The following is a 21,464-nucleotide window of genomic DNA, read 5'->3' on the forward strand; positions in this document are numbered from 1 at the left end:
TTCAAATTTTAACTTCTTTTTAGCCATGTTTTTATTTTGTAGATGGTACCAAAATTGCTCATCTTCCACCTGAGGAGCCCAGGACTATAAAGGATTTCACAATTCTTTGTGTGTGAGTGTGTGTGTGTGTGTGTGTGTGTGTGTGTGAGAGAGAGAGACAGAGAGAGAGAGAGAGAGAGAGAGAGAGAGAGAGAGAGATCAGGTCAATTGCTGACCTGCAATTGGCTCCTATGAGGTCAAGGAGTCAGAGCACAGAGACCGTGCACTTGGCCTCCACCTGCTGGTGGCTGGCATCCCAGCAGCCATGCTATCAAGTCTACATCAAATCCAGCCAAGGAAACCTGTTTAAACCATTTACCAAAGGAAAGAGAACATATATATCTTATGATAGTGAAATTTGATAGGGTCAAGTTGATAGGTGTACAGAGCCCTAGGGATAAATAAGGAATTCGTGGTTAACATTCTATTTGTATGGAGCGGGTTAGGAAATTGCCTTTGAGAACACCACCAATGCTTCACAGAAATATATTCTCTCTGAAGCTATATCAGTTCAGTTGAGAATAAAATCCAATTACTAGTTGTATGAGCTCGGAACATATATGTATGGAAGGATTTGTGTATAACCACTTGGAGGAATAGCCTATCAGATACGATGGTGGCTGCTTTCAGATCTGTGGCAACATGTATGTGTGCATGTGTGGACGTGGTGGTGCTCACTGTCAGTTCACTCTGTCTGCATGTACATAGATCTGTCTGGTGTGAAGCTATGGAAACCGGTGGGATGGACACTCCATGGTGTGATTTTCCAGACAGATAGAAATCACAAATAACTTAGAATTGTGGCAACACAGCTTGCTCTTTGCATTTAAGCCCACTTAAATGCCATTGTGCGTGCAGTCTTTAGGTATAGATTCTGATGTGAAGAAACTTGGGGAGGTCCTCAGGGTCCTAAAGAAGCCTGTTCATTTCTCCAACAATAAAACTACAAGGAATTGTTCAGTGTTCTTGGAATCAAGATACCCTCCTAATTTATGTTCGACGGCAACAATCACCTCCATTAAAAGGCCAATGTTTCTTTAAAACAAGAGGTGCAATTCTCTTACTTAAATATCTATTATGGAAATGTTCGGTCATCCACCAAATATAAATCTGTTTTCCCACTTCAAAAATGATCAACATTTATAATTCACTTCAAATAAGTATGCCTCAATTCAGGTGAAAGGATTACTTTTCGGAAACCTATGTACTTTAAAGACAGGGTAGAAAAAGAGAAATAAATGCTACACAGTGGCTAGTGCCTCTACTTTGAATCATTGTACACTTTGGAGAGCCAAATTCTCATAATAAAAAACTCTTATAAAAGAAGGAAGTAAATTCCTAAGAACATGAGTATTGCCCTCACTGGTTGAGCTCAGTGGATAGAGCGTCAGCCTGTGGACTGAAGGGTCCCAGGTTCGATTCCAGTCAAGGGCACATGCCCGAGTTGTGGGCTTGATCCCCAGTAGGGGGCGTGCAGGAAGCAGCCAAGCAATGATTCTCATCATTGATGTTTCTGTCTTTCTCCCCCTCTCCCTTCCTCTCTGAAATCAATAAAAGTATATTTTTTAAAAAAAGAGGGGTTGGAGTTTTGCCAAACAGATGGCAGTCTGCTTGCTGTCCCTAACTCCTAGGCCTCCGTAGACTATAAAGAAAGCTTCAAAACCTGATGAGCCTCAGCCGAGGGGAGAGAAGAGACAGAGCTGAGTCTGACTCTTACTGTGAGGCCCTGGAGACAGACCCCTCCTGTTGGTTCTGGTTTGCAGATCCTACCAGGCACTGATGCTGACCTGACTGATGCAACCTCCGTGCGGGCAGCAGAGGGCGCCCCAGCAGAGGAAGCAGAGAAGGAGCTGGAGGCAGCGCTCCCTGCAGGGGAAGGAGCAAGTTTAGAGGAGCCCAAGGCTGATACAGAAGCTGCAGAGGCTGCAGACAGTGACAGAGGTCAACCAGAGGAAACGGAAGCGGCAGCGCCTCAGGTAAGTGCCTGGTGACGTGGGGGTGCTGGGGGATGTGCCCGTTGGCATGTTCTGTCTATTGGTTCATGGCCATAACTCTTGGATGTGGAATAGGTTTGTAGCCATTTTGTGACATGCTGCTCTGCGGGGGGGCCGGGGGAGGGGAGAGGGAGGGGATGGAAATTCTCAGAAAGGGTGGTCACACCATTTTCTCAGTGTCAGTATTCTGGGGTTCCACGCAAGCCCCCAGGGCTACGGTGACTGGGCTGAAATTAAGCACAGATCGAGGTAAAGGAGACTATGCAGTAAAGTGATGGAGAAAAGAATGAAGCACAGGATGAGAATGGAGGCAGGAGAAAGGGAATAGAATAGAATGAATGGGGTGACCGTGTGGATTGCGGGAGAAAATGGCCAGAAAGTGCTTAGCCTGCTGCCAACCACATGCTGAGAACCCAGTATTCATACATAAATCATGTTGCTGTGATTATTACTTTGTGGTGGTGGTTATTATTAGAGCACCTCCAAATTCACCCCAAAGTAGGCTTCTTTTACCAAAAGCCCGTCCTGATGTTGCACTTTCAAAAGGAAAATGGGTCCTGTGAGCCTTCAGACACAGGTGAAGCTGGGCTTCGCCCAGGTCTGGCCTTCTCAGACCAGTGCTCACAGGCAGCACAGCCCCCTAAGCCCAGACTGTGGAGCCTCAGGCCCAGGGGCCCGGGCAAGCACAGCTCTCCCAACCCCCGTGCTGGGATCCTCTCTACCTTCTAGAAGGTTAACCGTGAGAGTGGGCTTCATGCATGCTTTCCATTTCTCTGATTATTTTACTCAGAGTCAGTTTCCAGAAGTCTCTCCAGGGTTACTCGAAGTTTGAAACTGAATTGCCCCTTTCCTCCCACTAGAAACCCAGCAAGTAGCATTGGTGTTTGGAGAAAGAACTCAATTCTATTCATTGTCATATTTCCTTGTCACTGTGCCAGGAATACTTTTGTACATACTGTTATACTTGTTGAAAGATTGTATTATTTTCTCCAAACTGAAGAATGGAAGTGCTTTTGCCCACTGACGCCTGAGGGAATATAGAACTTATATTATTATTATTAATCTGAAAAGCCAGCAGTATCTCTAGACTTTCCTTATGTGAGTTAAATCTCCCTCTCCCTCCTTGCTCTCACCTTTGTCAAAACATAAGGGGGAGGTCTTGATCCTTTGGTCTACTGTCCCTGACAATAGAGGGTTGGAGTGGTTGGCGGGAGTCATGATTCCGGAAACTGTGCCTGGGGTGTGGCTCTGACCATAACCAGCAGGCAGGGGCCACATCTTTACCGACAATGTGGTTTCGGGCTCTCCGGGAGTCCCATAAGACTCTGGGAGAAGAGCAAATGGGCCAGGGCAAGAATGACCCCCCTCCTTGGAGTCCCACAGCATTTCCTTTCAGGACTGTCTCCTCCACCCGCCATGACTCCGCCCCCTCCCTGCAGTCTCCTGTCCCTCCTCCCAGTTTGCACAGAAACCTCCCTCTTTCCAAACTGGGTGATTGTTCAAGGATCCAGAAATTCATCCCACGAAGGGTATCTCTCTCAGGAGAGAGAGAAAGGAGGAAGGTCCTGCAAGGCGGAAGGCCCAAGGGCCAGAAAGCCTACATCGGGTTTGGGGAATGAGCAAGGTGGGGAACCTGGGAGCCACGGAGGGTGTGGCAGGGAGAGTGTTTCCGAAGGACGACCACATTTTTCTTTCCCCAGGAGAAGGTCATCCCTGCGGTCATCATCGAGCCCGCTTCCAACAACGAAGAGGAGGGAGCACACGAAGTCATGACAGGTGCAGAGGCCCAGGAGGCGACTCAAGACTCGGCCCTTCCAGGCGCCCCCAGTGAGGTGCCGGAGCCGGCTGCTGAGCAGAAGGCCCCCGCGGACTCCCAGCCCGAGCCCTCCGCTCCGCCTGCGAGCCAGGCCTCTCAGGACGTGCCTCCCGGCTTCCTCTACAAGGTCTTTCCATTCTTCGTTTTTTAAATCGGGCGGCCAGTTGTCCTTCCTCTGCTTTGAGGCCCTTCTGCTCACACCTTTGGTTTCCCGATTTTTACGTTCACTTTTTTTTTTTGCTGCAGACTCTTTTTCTGCACTGCTTCCCCCTCCCTCCCAACGTCACATGGCAACGGGCAGGATTTCTGTGCTGCGGACAAGGGACCTACAGTGATGTCTTTCCATTTTTAGCAAAGGAGAGTTAAACGCTGTGCCCCTTGGTAGTGATGGGTGCATGCCTTCCACCTGAGTGCCTCTGCTCCCCACAGAGCTCCGTGGGCGCCTCCCGTGCTGGGCTCACCTGCTCCCAGCTGGATTATACACGCCTCCGAGGGCAGGAAACAGGAATCGCCCATTCAGCTCTGGCCCCTGGTTACAGTGCAGGACACAGAGCAGGGAGCCAATGAATATTTTAAAAGAAAGTGGATAAATATGTTAATGGGCTTCTATGAAAAGGAAGAGAGAAAAGAGGCCAGAATTTGTGGGCAGAAGGTCTTGCTCAGAGAGGCCGAGTGGTCACATAGAGCCTTCGTACACTGAAGGGCCCTTACAAGAACCAACCCAGCAGACACCCAGAAACACAGGCTTCAACCACGTGTGGAAGGCAGCTCATCCTCCGTAACAGAACATTGTTGGGAATTATAAGTCCCATCGTTTGATTTTACATGTCAAATTTCAGCTCTTTGTCTTTTTAGAAGTATTAAATTTTTGTTTGTGGGGGGTGGGATTGACGAGTCATGATCTTTTTCTTCTCTCTGCTTCTTGGGCAGTAACTGCTGCTACATTGCTACCTCCCAGGGGGACGGTGTGGGTATAATGCATTTATGAATGAATTATGTGAAGACAACACTAAGCCTGTGGCAGGTGAAGGCATGTGTCCCACTGTGTTTTGTGTCAGAGGACAAGGAATCAGGGTGCAGGCTGCCACTGGAGGCCGGGTCCAGCTGGGCCCTCCAACCTCCTCACTGACCACGTAACCCCTCTCTCTGGGTGTCAGTATTCTCATCAGAAAAATGAATTTGGGGATAAGATAGAAATTTCCAGCTCTGACATTTTGTGATTCTACATGCAAACAACACATTTTAAGAGCTGATTATTTAATATCATGGGTAGGGTTGAGGGGAGGGACATGGGAAAAATAAACCTGGGTGTGATTATAGATCGTTATTGAAGCTGTATAATGGGGCTCATTTTACTATTCTACTTTTTAAAAATTTCCTATACTTAAAGTTTAAAGAAATCTTTTAAAAAGGGGAACTAGAAATAGGTTATCATGTTTAAAAGGTAGGACAGGGAAAGAAGGAAGTTTATTTACAGGAGATTGGACACAGGATTTGATTAAACCCTGATTTCATTATAACATGCAAGCGACGGTTTTCCCAATGCGACAGAAGCTGTGGTTAGAGGAACATTCAGCTAGGCATTTTTAGTTCAAAAACAATAATAAAGCATCTGTGATAATTACATGCAAATCTCTAGCAAAATTATGAAGCATTAAACTTTAATGAACGCACGGCATTTCGGCTCTAGCAGAAGGTATTGCATTACTAAATATGCGTCCAGGGGCCTTGGTTTCAGTCTGTAAGAGTAGGATGTATTGAGTAAAGGAGAGGATTTCCTTTCTGCCTTCAGGAGCCTTCTCCTCCGTTGGGGAGATACAGGTCTTCATTGTTATCAGCTTGGGGATGCTATTGAGATGCCTGGGGACCATCTGACGGGGAGAGCTTGACCTGACCTCTGTTTTTCTTCCTAACATTAGTCAGTTCTTTTCCAACCTTGCAGGTGGAAGCACTGCACGATTTCGAGGCAGCAAATTCTGATGAACTTACCTTACAAAGGGGTGACGTGGTGTTGGTGGTGCCCTCTGATTCGGAAGCTGACCAGGTAAAGGATGAGATTGGAAAGTGCTGGGAGCTCTATTGGTTTTTTCCTAAGGTTCAGTTGGGCATAGTGACTTCCTGAAGTTGTTTGCATTTTCTGAGATGCTGAAGAGGATTTAAGGGCTTATGACCACAGCACATCACAAAATTTAGGTTTGGGATGCTATTACCTAGTACATTGTTTATTTTTCATACAAATAGATGACCATTTCTTATTATGTATCCATTTCTTAGGGATGTCTCTCTGAAATTCAGTCTTCAGGAAATGCAGACACTCTTTTAAAATAGTGTTCCATTGTTTTCCAGTCTCTACACAGCTAATACTGTGAAAAACAGGACAGTGTGACTAACTGATTAAAGTTAATCAGTAGAAATGGTGTCCTGGGATGGTCTGGCTTTTGGAATTAGCAGTGAGAAATTTAAAGCAGTTATTACATTTCCCTGACTGATTTTAAGAACGTCTCCGCATCATGTTTTCATCATTTCAATTATAAAGTGCTTAGGTCTTGTTTTTTCATACTTTTCTTGCTTGAGGTTCACTGAGCTCCTTGGACTTGTATCCTGATTATTTTCCACTACATTTGAAGGATTTTCAGCTGTCATTTCTTACTTTTTTCCTTTCTTCTCTTTTTCTCTAAGAAACAATTATACATATGTTGGACTTTTTATGTCTAAGACTGTTCTTTTTTGTTCAGTATTTTCTTCTCTCTTTTACTCTGTTTGATAGTACAGTGACCCTTTTTTTGCACTACTTTGAATTTGTTTTTAAGGTTGCCCTGTGACTTTTTTTATTTAGGATATTATCTACATAGTTCCATAATGTCTATGTTGTTCTGTTATATAGTTTTCATTTCTTTACTGAGATTTCCGATCTATTCTCATTATTACCATCTTTTAATTTAAGTACATGAGTATATTTGTAATGACCGCTTTAAATTCCTCACTGCCTATTCCAAAAGCTAGGCCATCCCAGGACACATTTCTGTTGATTGACTTTTGTCAGTAAGTCACATTTTTCCTGTTTTTCTCACCTGTGGAAATTTTCTTACAGTGGGTAATTCATTATTGAGTCTGGATTCTGTTTTCTATCTCTGAAGATTACTTCTTCCATCAGGCATTCAAGCCACTGGATAATTACCTTGAATCCATGGAAGTTTCTTTTACTCACTTTGTTGGAGTGGGTCTGTTTCTGGTTTGCCATACTCTTAGGATAAATTCTTAGTCCTGGGCCATTGTCTCTACCTCTAAGACATGCCCCATCTGGAATTTCAATGGAAATCCTGACGGGTTTATCAAGCCCCCTAACTTGATGGCGTTTGAACTCTAAACTCTGTCTCCCGGCCACTCCTTTGAATCTCTGCTCATCTTTCCCAGCCTTCCTGCTTTCCCCAGGCTCCTCGGGCATCCCCCTTATGCATTCATAGTTTGGGGGCAGCTTAGGATTTCATAGAAGCTTCTCCATGTCTTCGGGGACTTTCCATGTATCTCTCTCTCTCTCTCTCTCTCTCTCTTTTTTTTTTCAAGATATCCCCCATAAAAGTACAGCTGCTCAGGCAGCCCTTAACTCTATCCTCTGAATGCCCTGCATCACACAGACTGAGGAGAACCCTCAGGGGGAAGGCTGGACCAGCACAGTCCCACCCGCGCAGCACCCTTCTTTCAAGAATTAAACCGTCTCTGATTTCTGCCTGATTTTGGTGACTCTCAGTGCCTTCAAATGGTTGTTATATAAGTACAACCCCTTTATTTATAACAAGCCCATTATATAAACTTATATTTTATACTATATATTTTGTAACAAATATTCATTTCTATATTAAAATAGGTGCATATATCTATACATACGTATATTAGGTCTATAAAAATATATAGTTTTTCTAGTGCTTATAATTGCTCTGTGCAGAAGCATTTGTCTGCAACAAGCTATTTTACCATTAGCAAAATTGGAAATTCTTAGTCTACCACATATTTTAAATAGTTAAAATTTAACTTTTCTAATTACCTCAGCTAAAGATTGATACTGGCTAATAATAGTTCAATTTGCTATATAAATTTTATATCAGGTATATGTCTTGCAGTATATCTTTCTTTGCATTTATTTTTATTGAGAGTATTACAGATATCTTGATTATAGGTTTGTGCCAGTCCTTTACTTTTGTTCTTTGTTGAAACAGTTTTAAAGTGCTTGACTCTGCTTGGCACCATTAGATTTTTCACTCACTGTAAATAAAGTCAAATATAAAATATACACACTTGTGGGGGAAACGTGGCCTTTTGTATGCTTACCCAATAAATTTGATTAAAAATAAAATGGGAAGAAAATATTTAGGGATCATCTTTTACTTTATGTATAACTTTGTCCTTCACACATATAACATCATAATTTTAAAGAGAATAATTTTTGTCATCACCGAGGATATTATCAGTTATTTTATTGTCAGATTTTCCCACTGTTATTATTTCTGCTTTCAGAAATTGGCCTGTCTAAATGCTTATATTTCTTCTCTATAGAAGCATCAATTTATAGTCTCAGATTATATCACAAGGGAATGTATTCAGCTTCTTTAATTTTTGAGTTCCCATTTATCTGATGTACTTGAACTTCATTGGGAATTGGTTCAGATTAAATCTGGCCATCCTTCATCTTAAGAGGGATCTCTTTCATGGGTTGGTTAACATAATAAAGATAGTCATTCCCCACTAGCTTTGCTCCATATGGTCTGTATGTTCATGTTGTTCCTTCAGCTCAGCTTTTCCCAAGTAGGATCTGCTTATCTTCATAGGCCAAGGGCAGACGGCCGCCTCTGTTCCTCAGTTTTACACATCATCTCCCATGCCGTATGACCACACAGATGGGTTACTTAACCTTTCTTTGACTCAATGTCTGCAGTTCCATAAAATATATATTTATAAGCAATAATTTATAAAGAATATACGAATGTTCCCCACAAGAATATCATGACAACAAACTGCTTTGTACTTTATATAAACTTGAAAATATAGATATTATAACAGCAACAATAACAGAACAGTAACATCAGGCAACATACCTAGCCGTTATTATTTGATAAGCCCGGTATGTGTGGTTTATTTAGGTTGCATGATGTGAGCTGAGGGAATGGCAGCGTTGTTTGTTATTAGCAAGTGGTTCAGGATGAAATACAAGAACTTTGATGGCCTTGTCAGCACTATATTCTAACCCAGGGGTCCTCCAGCCTTTTTTTCACTGTGACCCACAGGACAAGAAATGTTCCTGTGCGTGACATCCTTTCACATGTGTCCCTCTCTTTGTGCTGGCTATCATTCTTTTTAAAAGATATGTATATAATTAACTGATTTTAGAGAGGGAAGGAGAGAGAAATAAGGACAGAAACATCAATGATGACAGAGATAATTGATCGGCTGCCTCTGCACGCCCCCTACTGGGGATCGAGCCCACAACCTAGGCATGTGCCCTGACTGGGAATCTCCTGGTTCATAGGTCAATGAACAGTGACCTCTTGGTTCATAGGTCGACGCTCAACCACTGAGCCACACTGGCTGAACTTTGCTGGCTGTATTCTAACACTTTTCTTTTCCTTAACTCAAGTCATAATCCAGTTGCCATCAATTAACTATAGTTTATACAAAATTATAAGCCCTGATTTGGCTCAGTGGATAGAGCGTCGGCCTGCGGACTGAAGGGTCCCAGGTTTGATTCCAGTCAAGGACATGTATCTTGGTTGCAGGCACATCCCAGTGGGGGGTATGTAGGAGGCAGCTGATCGATATTTCTCTCTCATCGATGTTTCTAACTCTCTATTCCTCTCCCTTCCTCTCTGTAAAAAAAGTCAATAAAATATATTTTAAAAAATTATAATATTAATATCAACCTTCAGTCAGCCTTCCCACGGACCTCAGCACAGCAGTTTACATGTAACCTAACATGTTGGTGCAGAGGCACAGCATGAACTACACAAAGTACTTTGATGGCTGGCAGTGCCGGCTTTCCCAGCGCTCGGACCTTGAAAGCCCTGTGTTTGTCTTGCAGGATGCGGGCTGGCTGGTGGGCGTGAAGGAATCGGACTGGCTCCAGTACAGAGACCTCGCCACCTACCAAGGCCTGTTCCCAGAGAACTTCACCCAGCGCCTGGCGTAGGCCCAGAGGGTTGTAGGAAGACCCTGGTTTTGAGGTTTCTAAACCTTCATGAAAACCTGAAGAATTCACTTTTGCTATTACACTCTTGTGACTTGCAGACTGATGCCAGATCCAGGTTGGAAGGATATATCAATGGAGCATGTGTTCAAAAAAAAAAAAAGTGTAAGGAAAAAAAAAGCAAATGAAGGAGAAAGTCCTCACTGGTTCCCATGTTATTCAGAACAAGTTTGTTTGTGCTGTGTCCGAGCTGTGGAGACTCTTGTACTTGACCCCCTCCCACCGATTCTAAAGTAGCTTTCTCCAGACCAGAACCTTACCTTTTGGTACCAAGTGTGTGGTATGGAGTGGCTGCCCTGCAGAAGATGTGCTGAATTATCCTGTAGTACAGGTTGTTTCATCCCCTAGGGCAGGTGTGCCCATGTGCGCACGCTCCTCTCTCTCTCTCTCTCTCTCTCTCTCTTACAAGTTTACTGTGTTTAAAACGAAAGTGCTGCAAAAGTTTTCAGTGTTTTTTTTCCAATACACCTCTGTCTCTCTCTCTCTACATATATATATACATATATATGGACACAGTGCACGAGCGAGTTCCCATCACTCCTGGATCTATGTGTATGCACCAGAGGACATACGCATAGTTGCTTCCTTTCCATTGTAGCCCTTTTGCCTCTCCAGTGTCATTGATACATGCATTGCTCTTGTTCTGTCTGGCGTTGCAGTTGCAGTTTTGCCTCAGAACAACACCAGCCACCCCATTGCCAAAACAGTCGACAGTATCTGTGTTCGTAACGTGCATTTTTCGGGGTGCTGTCCCTTTGGAGAAAGCAGAGTCTGATTCTCTACGTGTCCGGCTGCTGTGGCTGGAGGCAGGCTGGTGGGGATGAGCAGCGAACTTCCTAACTTCTGCCTTTAAGAGATTGGCTAGATGACGGCCTAGAAACCCACCCCAAAAGAACACTTACAAAGAAGCACCTCTATATTCCCACCTCCTTATATTTATGCGGCTCATCTTCACAGATTGTCCTACAGTAAGCTAGGTGATGTGTGCTGTATTCGCAGATCATCTGTAACGATAACGTTCTCAGTGCTGTGTCATTCCGAATAAACCTTTGGTCCGCTCCAGCAAGCACCCCAGTTCCTTCTGATGAGTCATTTGTTTGGAAAGCTGGTCTCAGTCGGGTGCTCTACTTGAAAGGGTTATGTTGGAGTTGTTATTTGTGCCGAAATCTGCTTGTAACCCTTGGTTGTGCTCCACAGCCCCCTCCCTTCCCCCTACCCCTTCATTCCAGTGATTGCTGGTCACTGGGCGGTCCCCACGGCCCGACAATCACTACAGCACAAATAACAGCTGCGGACGAAGGCCCTGCAGAGGTGGCGGCTGTGGCCCCCGGCCTGTGTATCACAGAGAATCTGACAACCTCCATAATCAGCGATTTCTTCTCACACCAGCCTCATTTCTTGGTCACTTTTCTTCTTGACATGTTTATGTTTGTTAGGTACATACAAAGAAAAGTAGATCAGGCGGATCGTTGTTTAAGGAAGAGAATTCTTACAGCAAAAACCTTTCGTTTCATGTAGACTCCTTTTCTGCCAGTATAATTCTAGACACAGTGGGAGCTGATCGAGGATGCAGATTGCTAGACTTTGAGTTTTGGTATGTATCTATGATTCATGGTTTGACTTCTCCGGGTGGATCACTCACTTTGATGTTTGTGTTAATGGGGCAATAGCAATGATCCACCCAAGATTTTGGGGTGGGAGGAGGCTTATTTCTGGGGAAGCTGTGTCACAGCCCAGCAGCATAACTGATGATTCAGCGAATAACGTGCAGCATTGTGAGATGTGTAGGAGAAAGCCATCCCTGACATTGAGGGTTCACCAAAGAGCTTGAAGGCTAAGACTGAAAAAGCAGTTCTTAAAATAAATGCACCTGATGTTCTACGAAGGTAATTGTCCCACCTCCTGGAGTGGTTCCCCCGGAATTTCTCTCATGCTCCTCCCATAGTCGATCCCAAAGTGAACAGCTTGGCAGGACGTAGCTCCTTCAATAAGTTTAGCTCACACCTGTAACATTCCTGGAGGAATTTAACAAGTTCTTCCAAAATAGCATGCTTTAAGTTAGCTTCTTTGCCCTAGTGCAGTGATGGCGAACCTATGACACGCATGTAAGAGGTGACACACAAACTCATTTTTTTGGTTGATTTTTCTTTGTTAAATGGCATTTAAATATATAAAATAAATATCAAAAATATAAACCTTTGTTTTACTATGGTTTCAAATATCAAAAAATTTCTATATGCAACACGACACCAGAGTTAAGTTAGGGTTTTTCAAAATGCTGACATGCCGAGCTCAAAAGGTTCGCCATCACTGCCCTAGTGTATAGTCTAAGAAAAACTTTGTAACCCCAAAGATGTAATCAGATTATTTGTTCCAGGAATTTTCAAGATCCTAAATTTTCCATAGCAGTGAAAACTAAGAGGATGAAGCAGAGGCGATGGTGGTGGTATTCTCCAGAAATGTCTATAGATATGGAATGAACATTCTTTTCCATTTCAGTGAATTTTCTAAGGGACCTGTGAGGAGTTAGTTTCAAGGACTTCCTATGGTCACTAGTTTGAAAGATCCTTCCACCTCCCTTTCTCAATTAGCCTAATTCAAGTTCTCAGGCCACCAATCCACTTTGTGGCACGTCACCTGATCACGTATTGGTGAGTTTGTTGCTAGGCCTTTATCACAAAAGGCCTTGACCCCAGAACCCTACCCAACCCTCCTCTTCATATTTTAAGATTTTCTGACAAACCCAGTGGCACTCGGACCTTCAGATAGTTTAAAGGACCTTCACAGAATAAGAAAAAGGAAGCCTGTGGGTTTTATTGAACACACACCTTGCTTGCATCCCTACCAGTACCACCCACAGACATGCATTTAGACCTGAGCAAGGTATCTACTTGCTAAGCTCTCTGGCAATTTGGATTTTAACAGTATCTTGGCATAGCCAGGGCCCTGGGATGGGAGGAGCTCTATGCACCATACTGTCACAGTGCTTCCACACGGCCGGCTCCTTCTGACAAAGTTGGGGCAGCTTTTGAGTGAGCAGAACACCACATCCGTGCTGTGTGGGGCTGCCAGGGGTGCAGGTCCAGAATCTGGAGCCCTCCTTTATCACATGAAGGAGCTGTAACCAGGCTACTAGACGAATTCCAGCAGGACCCATGGCTCATTCTCATGGTCCATTAAAGAACAAGCCCTTAGGAAGCTGCAAACGTTACAGTAAGTCAATGAGTTTAAGGAGGACTGAAGCTCTGTGCTTTATGCCACACAACTTGCACGGCCCAGCACCTCGAAGCCTTAGACATGGGCCGATTGCCTTGCTGGGACTCCGCTACTCTGCACAGGAGCCCAAGCTGCCTTCTGGTTTTTACTTGAAACCCAGCGGAGAACCTTACACGCATTCTGTGCCAGACCTTGCAGAGGAGCTGGTCACACAGTTACCCGATGTGGCGAAGCCCACTCTTCCCAGCATGTTGCAGCCTCTTCGCAGGACCCGGATCACTCCCATCGGACATTCGGTAGCTGCCTGGAGAAGATGACCCAGTTCTCCCAGCAAACTCAGAGGATGGAGAGCCCGGTCCTGGACCCCACCTGCCTCAGACCTGCTCGATTATCCCACCACACAGTGCCAGGCTCAGTGAACCCTGCTGTGCACGGCAGCACCCCCACCTCCACCCCCAGCGCTCACAGTGGGAGTGCGATAGATTGTTCATGAAAGCCAAATCAAATCAAATCAAATAATGCCGAGATAAGCTTAACAGTCCATCCCAATAGCTTGCAACTCATTGGCTATCCTTTTCTTAATTGTTTAATGGCAGCACATGTTGACTTTTTCACTTTAAAAGTACAGTGAGACCTTGACTTATGAGTTTAATTTGTTCCGTGACGGAGCTCGTAACTCAAATTACTCGTATGTCAAATCAAAAAGTGAACGAGTGAGACACGTGATGCTGGGCTGATGTTGTGGCATTCACTGTGACGTTCTCTGCGCCAACTAGCGGTGGGGTATCTGAAGCTGGCTCGTAACCCGAATTTTAGCTCGCAACTCAAAGCAAAAAATCGGCCGAGAGACGGCTCATATCTCGAAAAACTTGTTAGTCGGGACACTCGTAAGTCAAGGCCCCACTGTAATTCAAACACAGCCCTTAAGTCTATGCAAATCGAGAGGACGTTCTTTCAAAGGATATTTAAACTTTCTCTTGGTTTCCAAAACCCCAGTTAACTCCCAGTCTCCTCTGATCTCAGGTCCACCGCTCAGCTGGCTCATTCTTCCAGGCTGGGTCGGAGCCTGAGCTTGCAGGGTGGGTCCCACTGTTGGCCCTGGACAGACACTTCCTGATGCATTCCATTGCCACACGCTGCTAACCTCCCCGGCCAACAGATCAGTAAACTTGGTGTCCTCGTGCCCGGCTCTCCAAACACCTACCAGTGACCACAAAGTGATTTCTGTGGCACTTGATGATGCCACCAAACTTTTCCAAATTCCAAGAGTTGAAATACTGTCTTTGTTTTCCTACCTCTCTGATTGCTCCTTCAATGTCCTCATTTTTTCTTGCTGTGCCCAGTGGGTGCTGGAGTGGGGCGCGGGGTGGGGCAATATCAATCTCCACCCCCCAGTTTGTATTCCAGCCTCCAGAGAATGTTTCCTTTGGACTCAGCGTCCATGACTGCTCCAAGTCCGCATGTTCGTTTCTTCATTAAACATTTGCCAAGCTCTTGCAAAGTGTCAGTTACTGTGCACTGGGGCCACATTTACTAAGACTGCGCTCATGGCACCTCCTCCCCGCCCCTCCACCCCCTCACTCCCCGCCCCAGCAGCAGACCATGGAGGTTTCCCTGCTTCAGAACCCTAGGCCTGCAATGTGGGAGCCGCTCTCTACTTCGTTTTCCATATTACACACACCTGTCTCGATTTCTTCCCTCACAATGTCAGGAGACGTTGCCCTTTAACCGTTGCTACCTAGCAAGACCCGTGATCCTTCTTGTCTCCCTGATCTCCCATGCCCTTTCTTCCAGCTTGCCTGCACTCCTTAAGTCATCTTACATACACTGATGTCAAAACGCTACCATCCCTACTTTGTCCCCCGCCACTGATGATGACTATTGTATGTCATATCAAATCCTGTGCCTCTGCTTGTCTCCACTAATACTTGTCTTCTACTTCCTTCAGACCAGTCTCTTCACTGTCCCATCCTGCCCTCCCACCACGCCTCTACACTCTGCTCCAGTGTAATGCCCTCTCCTGGAATGCACTCGCCTTCATGTGTGCTTCTGCAATTCCCCTTTCCCTCAAGGCACAGCTCCAGCCCTACCTCCTCAACAAAGCCTTCCTCACCACTCCCTCCTCTGCCTGCACCTATTCGGCTCTCTTCATTTAGCCCTTCATTTCCCCCTGTAACCGACAAACTCCCCATCAACCTGCTCCGTGTTCTGGGTTAGCTCCAGGGACCTTATATACAAGTGCATTGAGCAAACGCACAAGAGACTGTGTGAGCAACTTGATCAGGGAAGTCCAGAAATTCTAATTGCAGAATCCGCATGGACTGAAGTTATATATGAGAAGAAAACATAGAATGTTTTTGTGACATTAAAGTGGGAAAAGTCTCAGAAGTATGCAAAATATACTACCAAAAAAGCTTAACTACAGTATTTTTTACTTTAGACAAAGTTAGCAGACAGATTTGCTGAGGCAATTTGTATAATGGCCCAAATTTACAAAGTATAATTATCCAGAAGGTGTAAGAGAAACACATTCAAGTCAGCAAGGAACTAATAGCAATTGCTATAACCTTAATGTTCTTTTAATAATTTAATGGTGTTTATAATTTTATTTTTTATATCTACAATATTAATGAATTGCTGTTAATTTTCGTTGCATGTTCCCAGGCACTCGCCCAGGCAGCCTGGCTCTCACGTGTGCCTTAGTCCTCTGCTTTTCAATCTCCTTTCTGCTTTGCCTAAAGGACATGAATAAGCAAGTCTCTGAAAGAGATGCTTCCATGGATCCCAGCTGTAAAAAGAGACCCTCAGCTTCCTAGTAATCAGACCAGTGCCAGGAATTTCAGAGAACAATGAGATACCGCTTGGTGGCCTCCAGGCTGCTAAAAATGAAGATGTTGGGTAGCATTGCCATGGCAGTGTTTCATGAAAACTTGTATGTTATTCCCTGTGACCAGCAAGCCTGGGGATTCCATGCTTATTGGGCATGAAGAGACCCTCTTAGGTGGCCGTCACAGCATTGCTGGTGACAACCGGGACCAGGCAGCAGCTGACGTGCCCGTCACTGGGAAATGGATGGAAAAACACGGCCCATGCAAGCGGTGGAACAATGAGCAGGAGACGAGACGTAAACGAGATGCACAGACAAGACAGACAAGGATGATGAGCTGTTCATATCAATGTAAATGACACCGTGACAACAAAGAGCACCCTGTAGTGTCCACAGACACTGTTACATAGGCTCAAGGGACATACATCACACGTTAGAGTGAGCATCCCGGGGGAATTGGAATGGGGAGTGAGGCGGGAAAGAATGACAGAAATAACAAATACATATACTGTATAACATGACAGGCACAGGGTAATGATGATAATGTGCCATGCACTGAGAAATCTGACAGGAAAAATACCAAAACTAAAGTTAAAAATAACACACAGAAAGAAACCAGAAAATATACACCATGCAGACACTCGAGAGTGCTAATTTCAGGATAGCCCATTGAAAGCTCTAATTTAAGCTTTGAGACTTAATTTCCCATAACCCTTCAATCTCAGAGAGTGGATTCAACTAGTCAATTAAGATAAAGATAACCCAAGGGGATTCCCCCCCCCCGCCCCCGCCCCAGTGGTTGTTGAAAATGTGACATTTTTCTTCAGGGAAAATCCGTGCACACTGGCTGCCAACTGACATCTAACTGGTTCTGGCCATTGTGTGCTGGTCTTGGGGTTGCCCTCACCCCCGAGACAGTGTTCTTCTCCCAGAAAACCTGGAATGCGGATGCTCCTGCATTTACGAGCACTGGAGGCAGGCACTGATGGATATAAGCCCTCGAGAGCTTAGTGATATGAAAATGGAAGGAGGCAGGAGAATTTATTTTTAGCCAAGACATAGTCCAACCTCAAACAACTACCACAGCCTTCAGAGATAGGCATATTAAGTTGCTGATAATCATTTTGATATTTTTCCTTTTTATTGGATGTATCCTTTTGATTTTTAAAAACATGACACATTAAAATATTTTAAAATTATATGATAAAAGCATAGTATGCAAATTGTCTCCGTGACCCGGAGAGGTCATCCAGGAGTTGGATCAGGGGGTGGGACTGACTGGGGGAAGGGAGGGAGTACCCTGCTGGCAGCCGGCAGCCACTAGAGACCTTACCAGTGCAGGAATGTCATGCACTGAGCCTCTAGTAAAAAATAAATCTGAAGCATAATGGAGTGATGCAGACAGATGAGAATTCCAAAAATCCCAAGAGACTTTACTTTGTTTACATATTTAAATGTACTAAGGGTATTCTCTTTAATTTCTAGATAGGCCAAGAACCAACTACCTGTAAGAATTAACACAGTTCAGCCTTTAGAGTCCACTGTAGTTGTTTACAAGTGCACCTGAGTGTGTGCACATGCGCTCTCTCCAAGGCTGTGTTCACACCCTTCTTTGGGAGTAAGAGCCTCAAGGGGTGGTTAGGCTTGGTAACAGATTAGCAGGCCAGGTAAACACGTTAATGCCCAGGAGTCATGGGACTCATGGGAATTAATATGTGGTTTTTTTTTTCAAGAGATCCACCCGGAATAGAATTCTCCTAGAGCAGTATCAAGTCTAGAGGAAGCAAGCAACCCGCATTATGGTTGATCAAAATAAAAATAAGCTCCCATTTTTCATTCTGCTGCACCTGTTATTTCAATATCTCCGGTATCAGTTCAATTCAGAACCACAAATTATTAGAACTTGGAAACACTTGAAACATCACCCAATCCTCTCACTTGAGGCTGGTAAAATTGGGGCCTGGCGAAAAGGAGTCACTTACCTACAACTACCAAGCACATTAAGAATACAATTGGCAAAACCTGTTTCCTGCTTGTGTTTGAGGGCACTTTTATTCATTATGCCGAGTCTTTGCTGCTAATAGAAATCACTTACAGGGGCTCCAATACAGAGGAATACTACACGTATAACATACCTCCAATGGCCAGGAGGGGATGCTAGAAATTTGTGTAACTACATGCGATCAAAATACTATACATACTTTTTAAGCATGAAGCATGGAACTGAACATAAGAGGGATGGATACATGGAACAGACTAACAGCTGTCAGAGGGGAGGGGAGAGAGGGACTGGATGGAAGAAAGTGAAGGGATTAGCCAAAGAACATAGCCCATAGACTCAGATAACAGAGTGGTGATGGCCAGAGGGGAAGGGTGTGGGGCTGGGTGGAGGTGGGCAAAGGGTGGGGGAAATGGGGACATCTCTAATAGCGTCAACAATAAAAATTGGATTTAAAAAAAGAAAACAAATAGGAAGTATAGCAACATCACATTTTGCATTTAAATGCAACAACCCAATGAAACCAATCCCTGAATCACAAACAGCCAAATAAGTTACTTAGGGCACAGGCTCTGGAGACTGGTTGAGTTGGTTAAATTTTTTATCTCTTTTTAAGCTAGGCAACCTCAGTAGTCACTTCACCTACCTACGCCTCTATTTCATCTGCAAAATGGGGACCAGTAACTACCACTGTATGTTTGCAAAGAAGAAAGAATTGTGTACAATGTTCCACACTCAATAAAGGGATTTGCTACCTTCTCATGGATCAACGATTCGCTGTAACCTCTAGAAATTAGTATTTTACAGAAGGCAAACAACTACTAACTCAAATGTGCTAGAGCAGTGGTTCTCAACCTTGGCTGCACATTAAAATCACCTGGGAATCTTTTTAAAATCCTGATTTCTGGGCCCCATCCTCCGGAAATTCTGTGTCTTTGTTATGGGGTGGGGCCACAACATTAGTAACAAAGAAACAGAATTTCTGGAGGATGGTGCCCAGAAATCAGGATTTTAAAAAGATTCCCAGATGATTCTAATGTGCAGCCAAGGTTGAGAACCGCTGTGCTAGAGGAATTTTCTACTTTTTGAGGTCCATCATATTAAGTTAATGAACACTCTTCAAGAATATCTTGTGCTCTTTGCTTACTGGCATGTGAGAGTTATTCTTGGATTTCTGCAATCTTTCTGGAATATTCTTCGTGGTCCATTATGCTTTATAGTTTAAAAAGAAAATCTCTCTCTATATATATATTGAATGGGTTTTGGAATTTGTTAGATCTGGGTTTGAATCCATTACCTACATCTTAAGTGACTCAGAGCAGGTGAAGCTTTTTAAGATTTCAACAATCTCATCTGTCAAATGTGGCTGATCATAACTACTTTGAAGTATTACATAAGGATTAAGTTGTTATAAGAATTATGGTATTTAAGACGGACCCAAACAGTATTGATTAAAAAAACACAACCTGATCCAATCCCAGGCACATGGTGGAGGACACATCCAGAGTATGAATTTTTATTCTCATTTCATAGTGATTTTCCCAAGGATACACATCCTCCAAGTGGCAGTGCCTGGGCTCGAGCTTTCATTCTGCCTTCACCAAAGCAACATGCCCTCACCGAATTACGTGGCCTCACGTCAAACTCTCCAAAGTGCCCCTTTGGGCAGCTGCTTCTTGAGAAAGACCAGCACACTCTTTATCAGATAACGTTGTTGGCTGCCCAGCGAGCTGGGCTCCAGGCTGAGCCCCATGACTGGACCGTTCATGAGGAAAGGAAGTCTCAAAGGCTGGCAGCCCCGTGGAGTTGGTCTGAACCAGAAGTTCCCAGAGACCACATGCCCCTGGCAGCCATAGAGCCTTTGGGAAAAGCAAGCAAGATGCGAAGCTTTAGTTGAGGTTTCTGGGCCACACTCAACTTCCCTGGACCCTGTGCCTGGCCCAGTCCTGCTGCAGCACTAGCAGGAGACGCTGCTGCTTCCTGGGAAGCCACAGGAAGGTACAGAGCAGCACAGGGCCCAGGAAAAAAGCTTAAATGTAAGCAACTTTATAATCACCACAGGCCTTCTGGACTACACCCTCTACGTTCTCAACAGTCAATTTCCCAGTATTATATCTCAGAAATGGTATGTATTGGACAAGAGGGAAAGTGGGACAGCGGTCTCAGGAGAAAAATCAAGCTGTCTGAGCCAGCTTTTTCCTGTTTTCTCCCAAAAATGACCCAAGCTAGTCTGAGTTCACATCTGCCCCACACAGTATATTACAGGGCTGGACATAAGTTTCAGGGACAACTGCAGTCCAAGGTTAAAGGAGCCATAATACATACAAAGATTTCAGAGGCAACCATAAGGGAATCAGTTGATAGTTTTTAGATGATAGTAGTAAATAACAATAATATCTAATAATTACTACAAATGTACTATATGCCAGAAACTGTACTAGGTGCCTTTAGTTATATAATCTGCATAACTTTTTGAAATAGGCATTACTATTGCATCCATTTCCAGGTGAGGAATCTGAGGCACAAAGAGATTAAGAAATTTGCACAGGGTCAGACAGCTTCTAAGTGACAGAGATGAAAAATGATTAGCTGCACACATTAAAAAAAAAATGCTTTAAGCCCTGCTGGTGTGACTCAGTTGGGTGAGCATTGTCCCAGGCACCCAAAGGTCACCAGTTCAATTGCTGCTCAGGGCATATGCCCAGGTTGCAGGCTGGAATGTGTATGGGAGGCAACCGATCGAGTTTCTGTTTCACATAGATGTTTCTTCCTCTCGATCTCCCTTTCCCTTCCTCTCTATCTAAAATCAATTAAAACATATTTTTACGAGATGCTTTCATGACATGGAAAGGAGCTCAGAATATCAGGTGAACTGAAAGGAGAAGAACACACAACCCTGTACATGTTCAATATACTTGTAGTCCACAAAATCATACTGCTATCCACATACACGCAAAGAAGAAATCTAGACGTTAACACCATACAGATAACAGATTTGGTCTTGTGATATAAGTATGGGTGTTTTTAATTTTATCTTGTTTCTCTAACTTTCTTCAATAAGCATCTGTACCAGCATGTCCCAAGGTGCCTCCATGGCCCCTTCACATTCATGCCAAAGAGCTCTGTGCAGACCAGGAGCCTTTTCTGGAGACCAGGAGGCCCACAGAAAAGAGTAACCTCAGACCAGCAGCCAGCAAGAAAGGCCCAAGGTCCTGCCTGACCCACCACTTCCTTTTCTCTCCCCAGTTAGGCCACACCCACTTGCCACTGACTTGAGGCGCCCTGCCCCCAGGTCTCCACTTTCTGCCTTGTCTTGGAGGACACGGCCTGTCCACAGG

General features: G+C 44.4%; 1 protein-coding gene across 1 annotated transcript in view; it reads left to right on the forward strand.

Moving 5' to 3' along the window:
- AMPH (amphiphysin) overlaps positions 1-10,205 on the forward strand; it is a 101,647-nt gene extending 91,442 nt beyond the window's left edge. Inside the window, exons 17-20 of the mRNA XM_015570468.1 lie at positions 1,803-2,015; positions 3,734-3,976; positions 5,792-5,893; positions 9,920-10,205. Coding sequence (XP_015425954.1) covers positions 1,803-2,015; positions 3,734-3,976; positions 5,792-5,893; positions 9,920-10,027 — 666 coding nt within the window. The 3' untranslated portion in view covers positions 10,028-10,205. The remainder of the gene's footprint in view (positions 1-1,802; positions 2,016-3,733; positions 3,977-5,791; positions 5,894-9,919) is intronic.
- Positions 10,206-21,464: the final 11,259 nt, after the last annotated feature.

Source organism: Myotis davidii, unplaced genomic scaffold (assembly GCF_000327345.1).
Source record: "Myotis davidii unplaced genomic scaffold, ASM32734v1 scaffold2027, whole genome shotgun sequence".
Lineage (NCBI taxonomy): Eukaryota > Metazoa > Chordata > Mammalia > Chiroptera > Vespertilionidae > Myotis > Myotis davidii.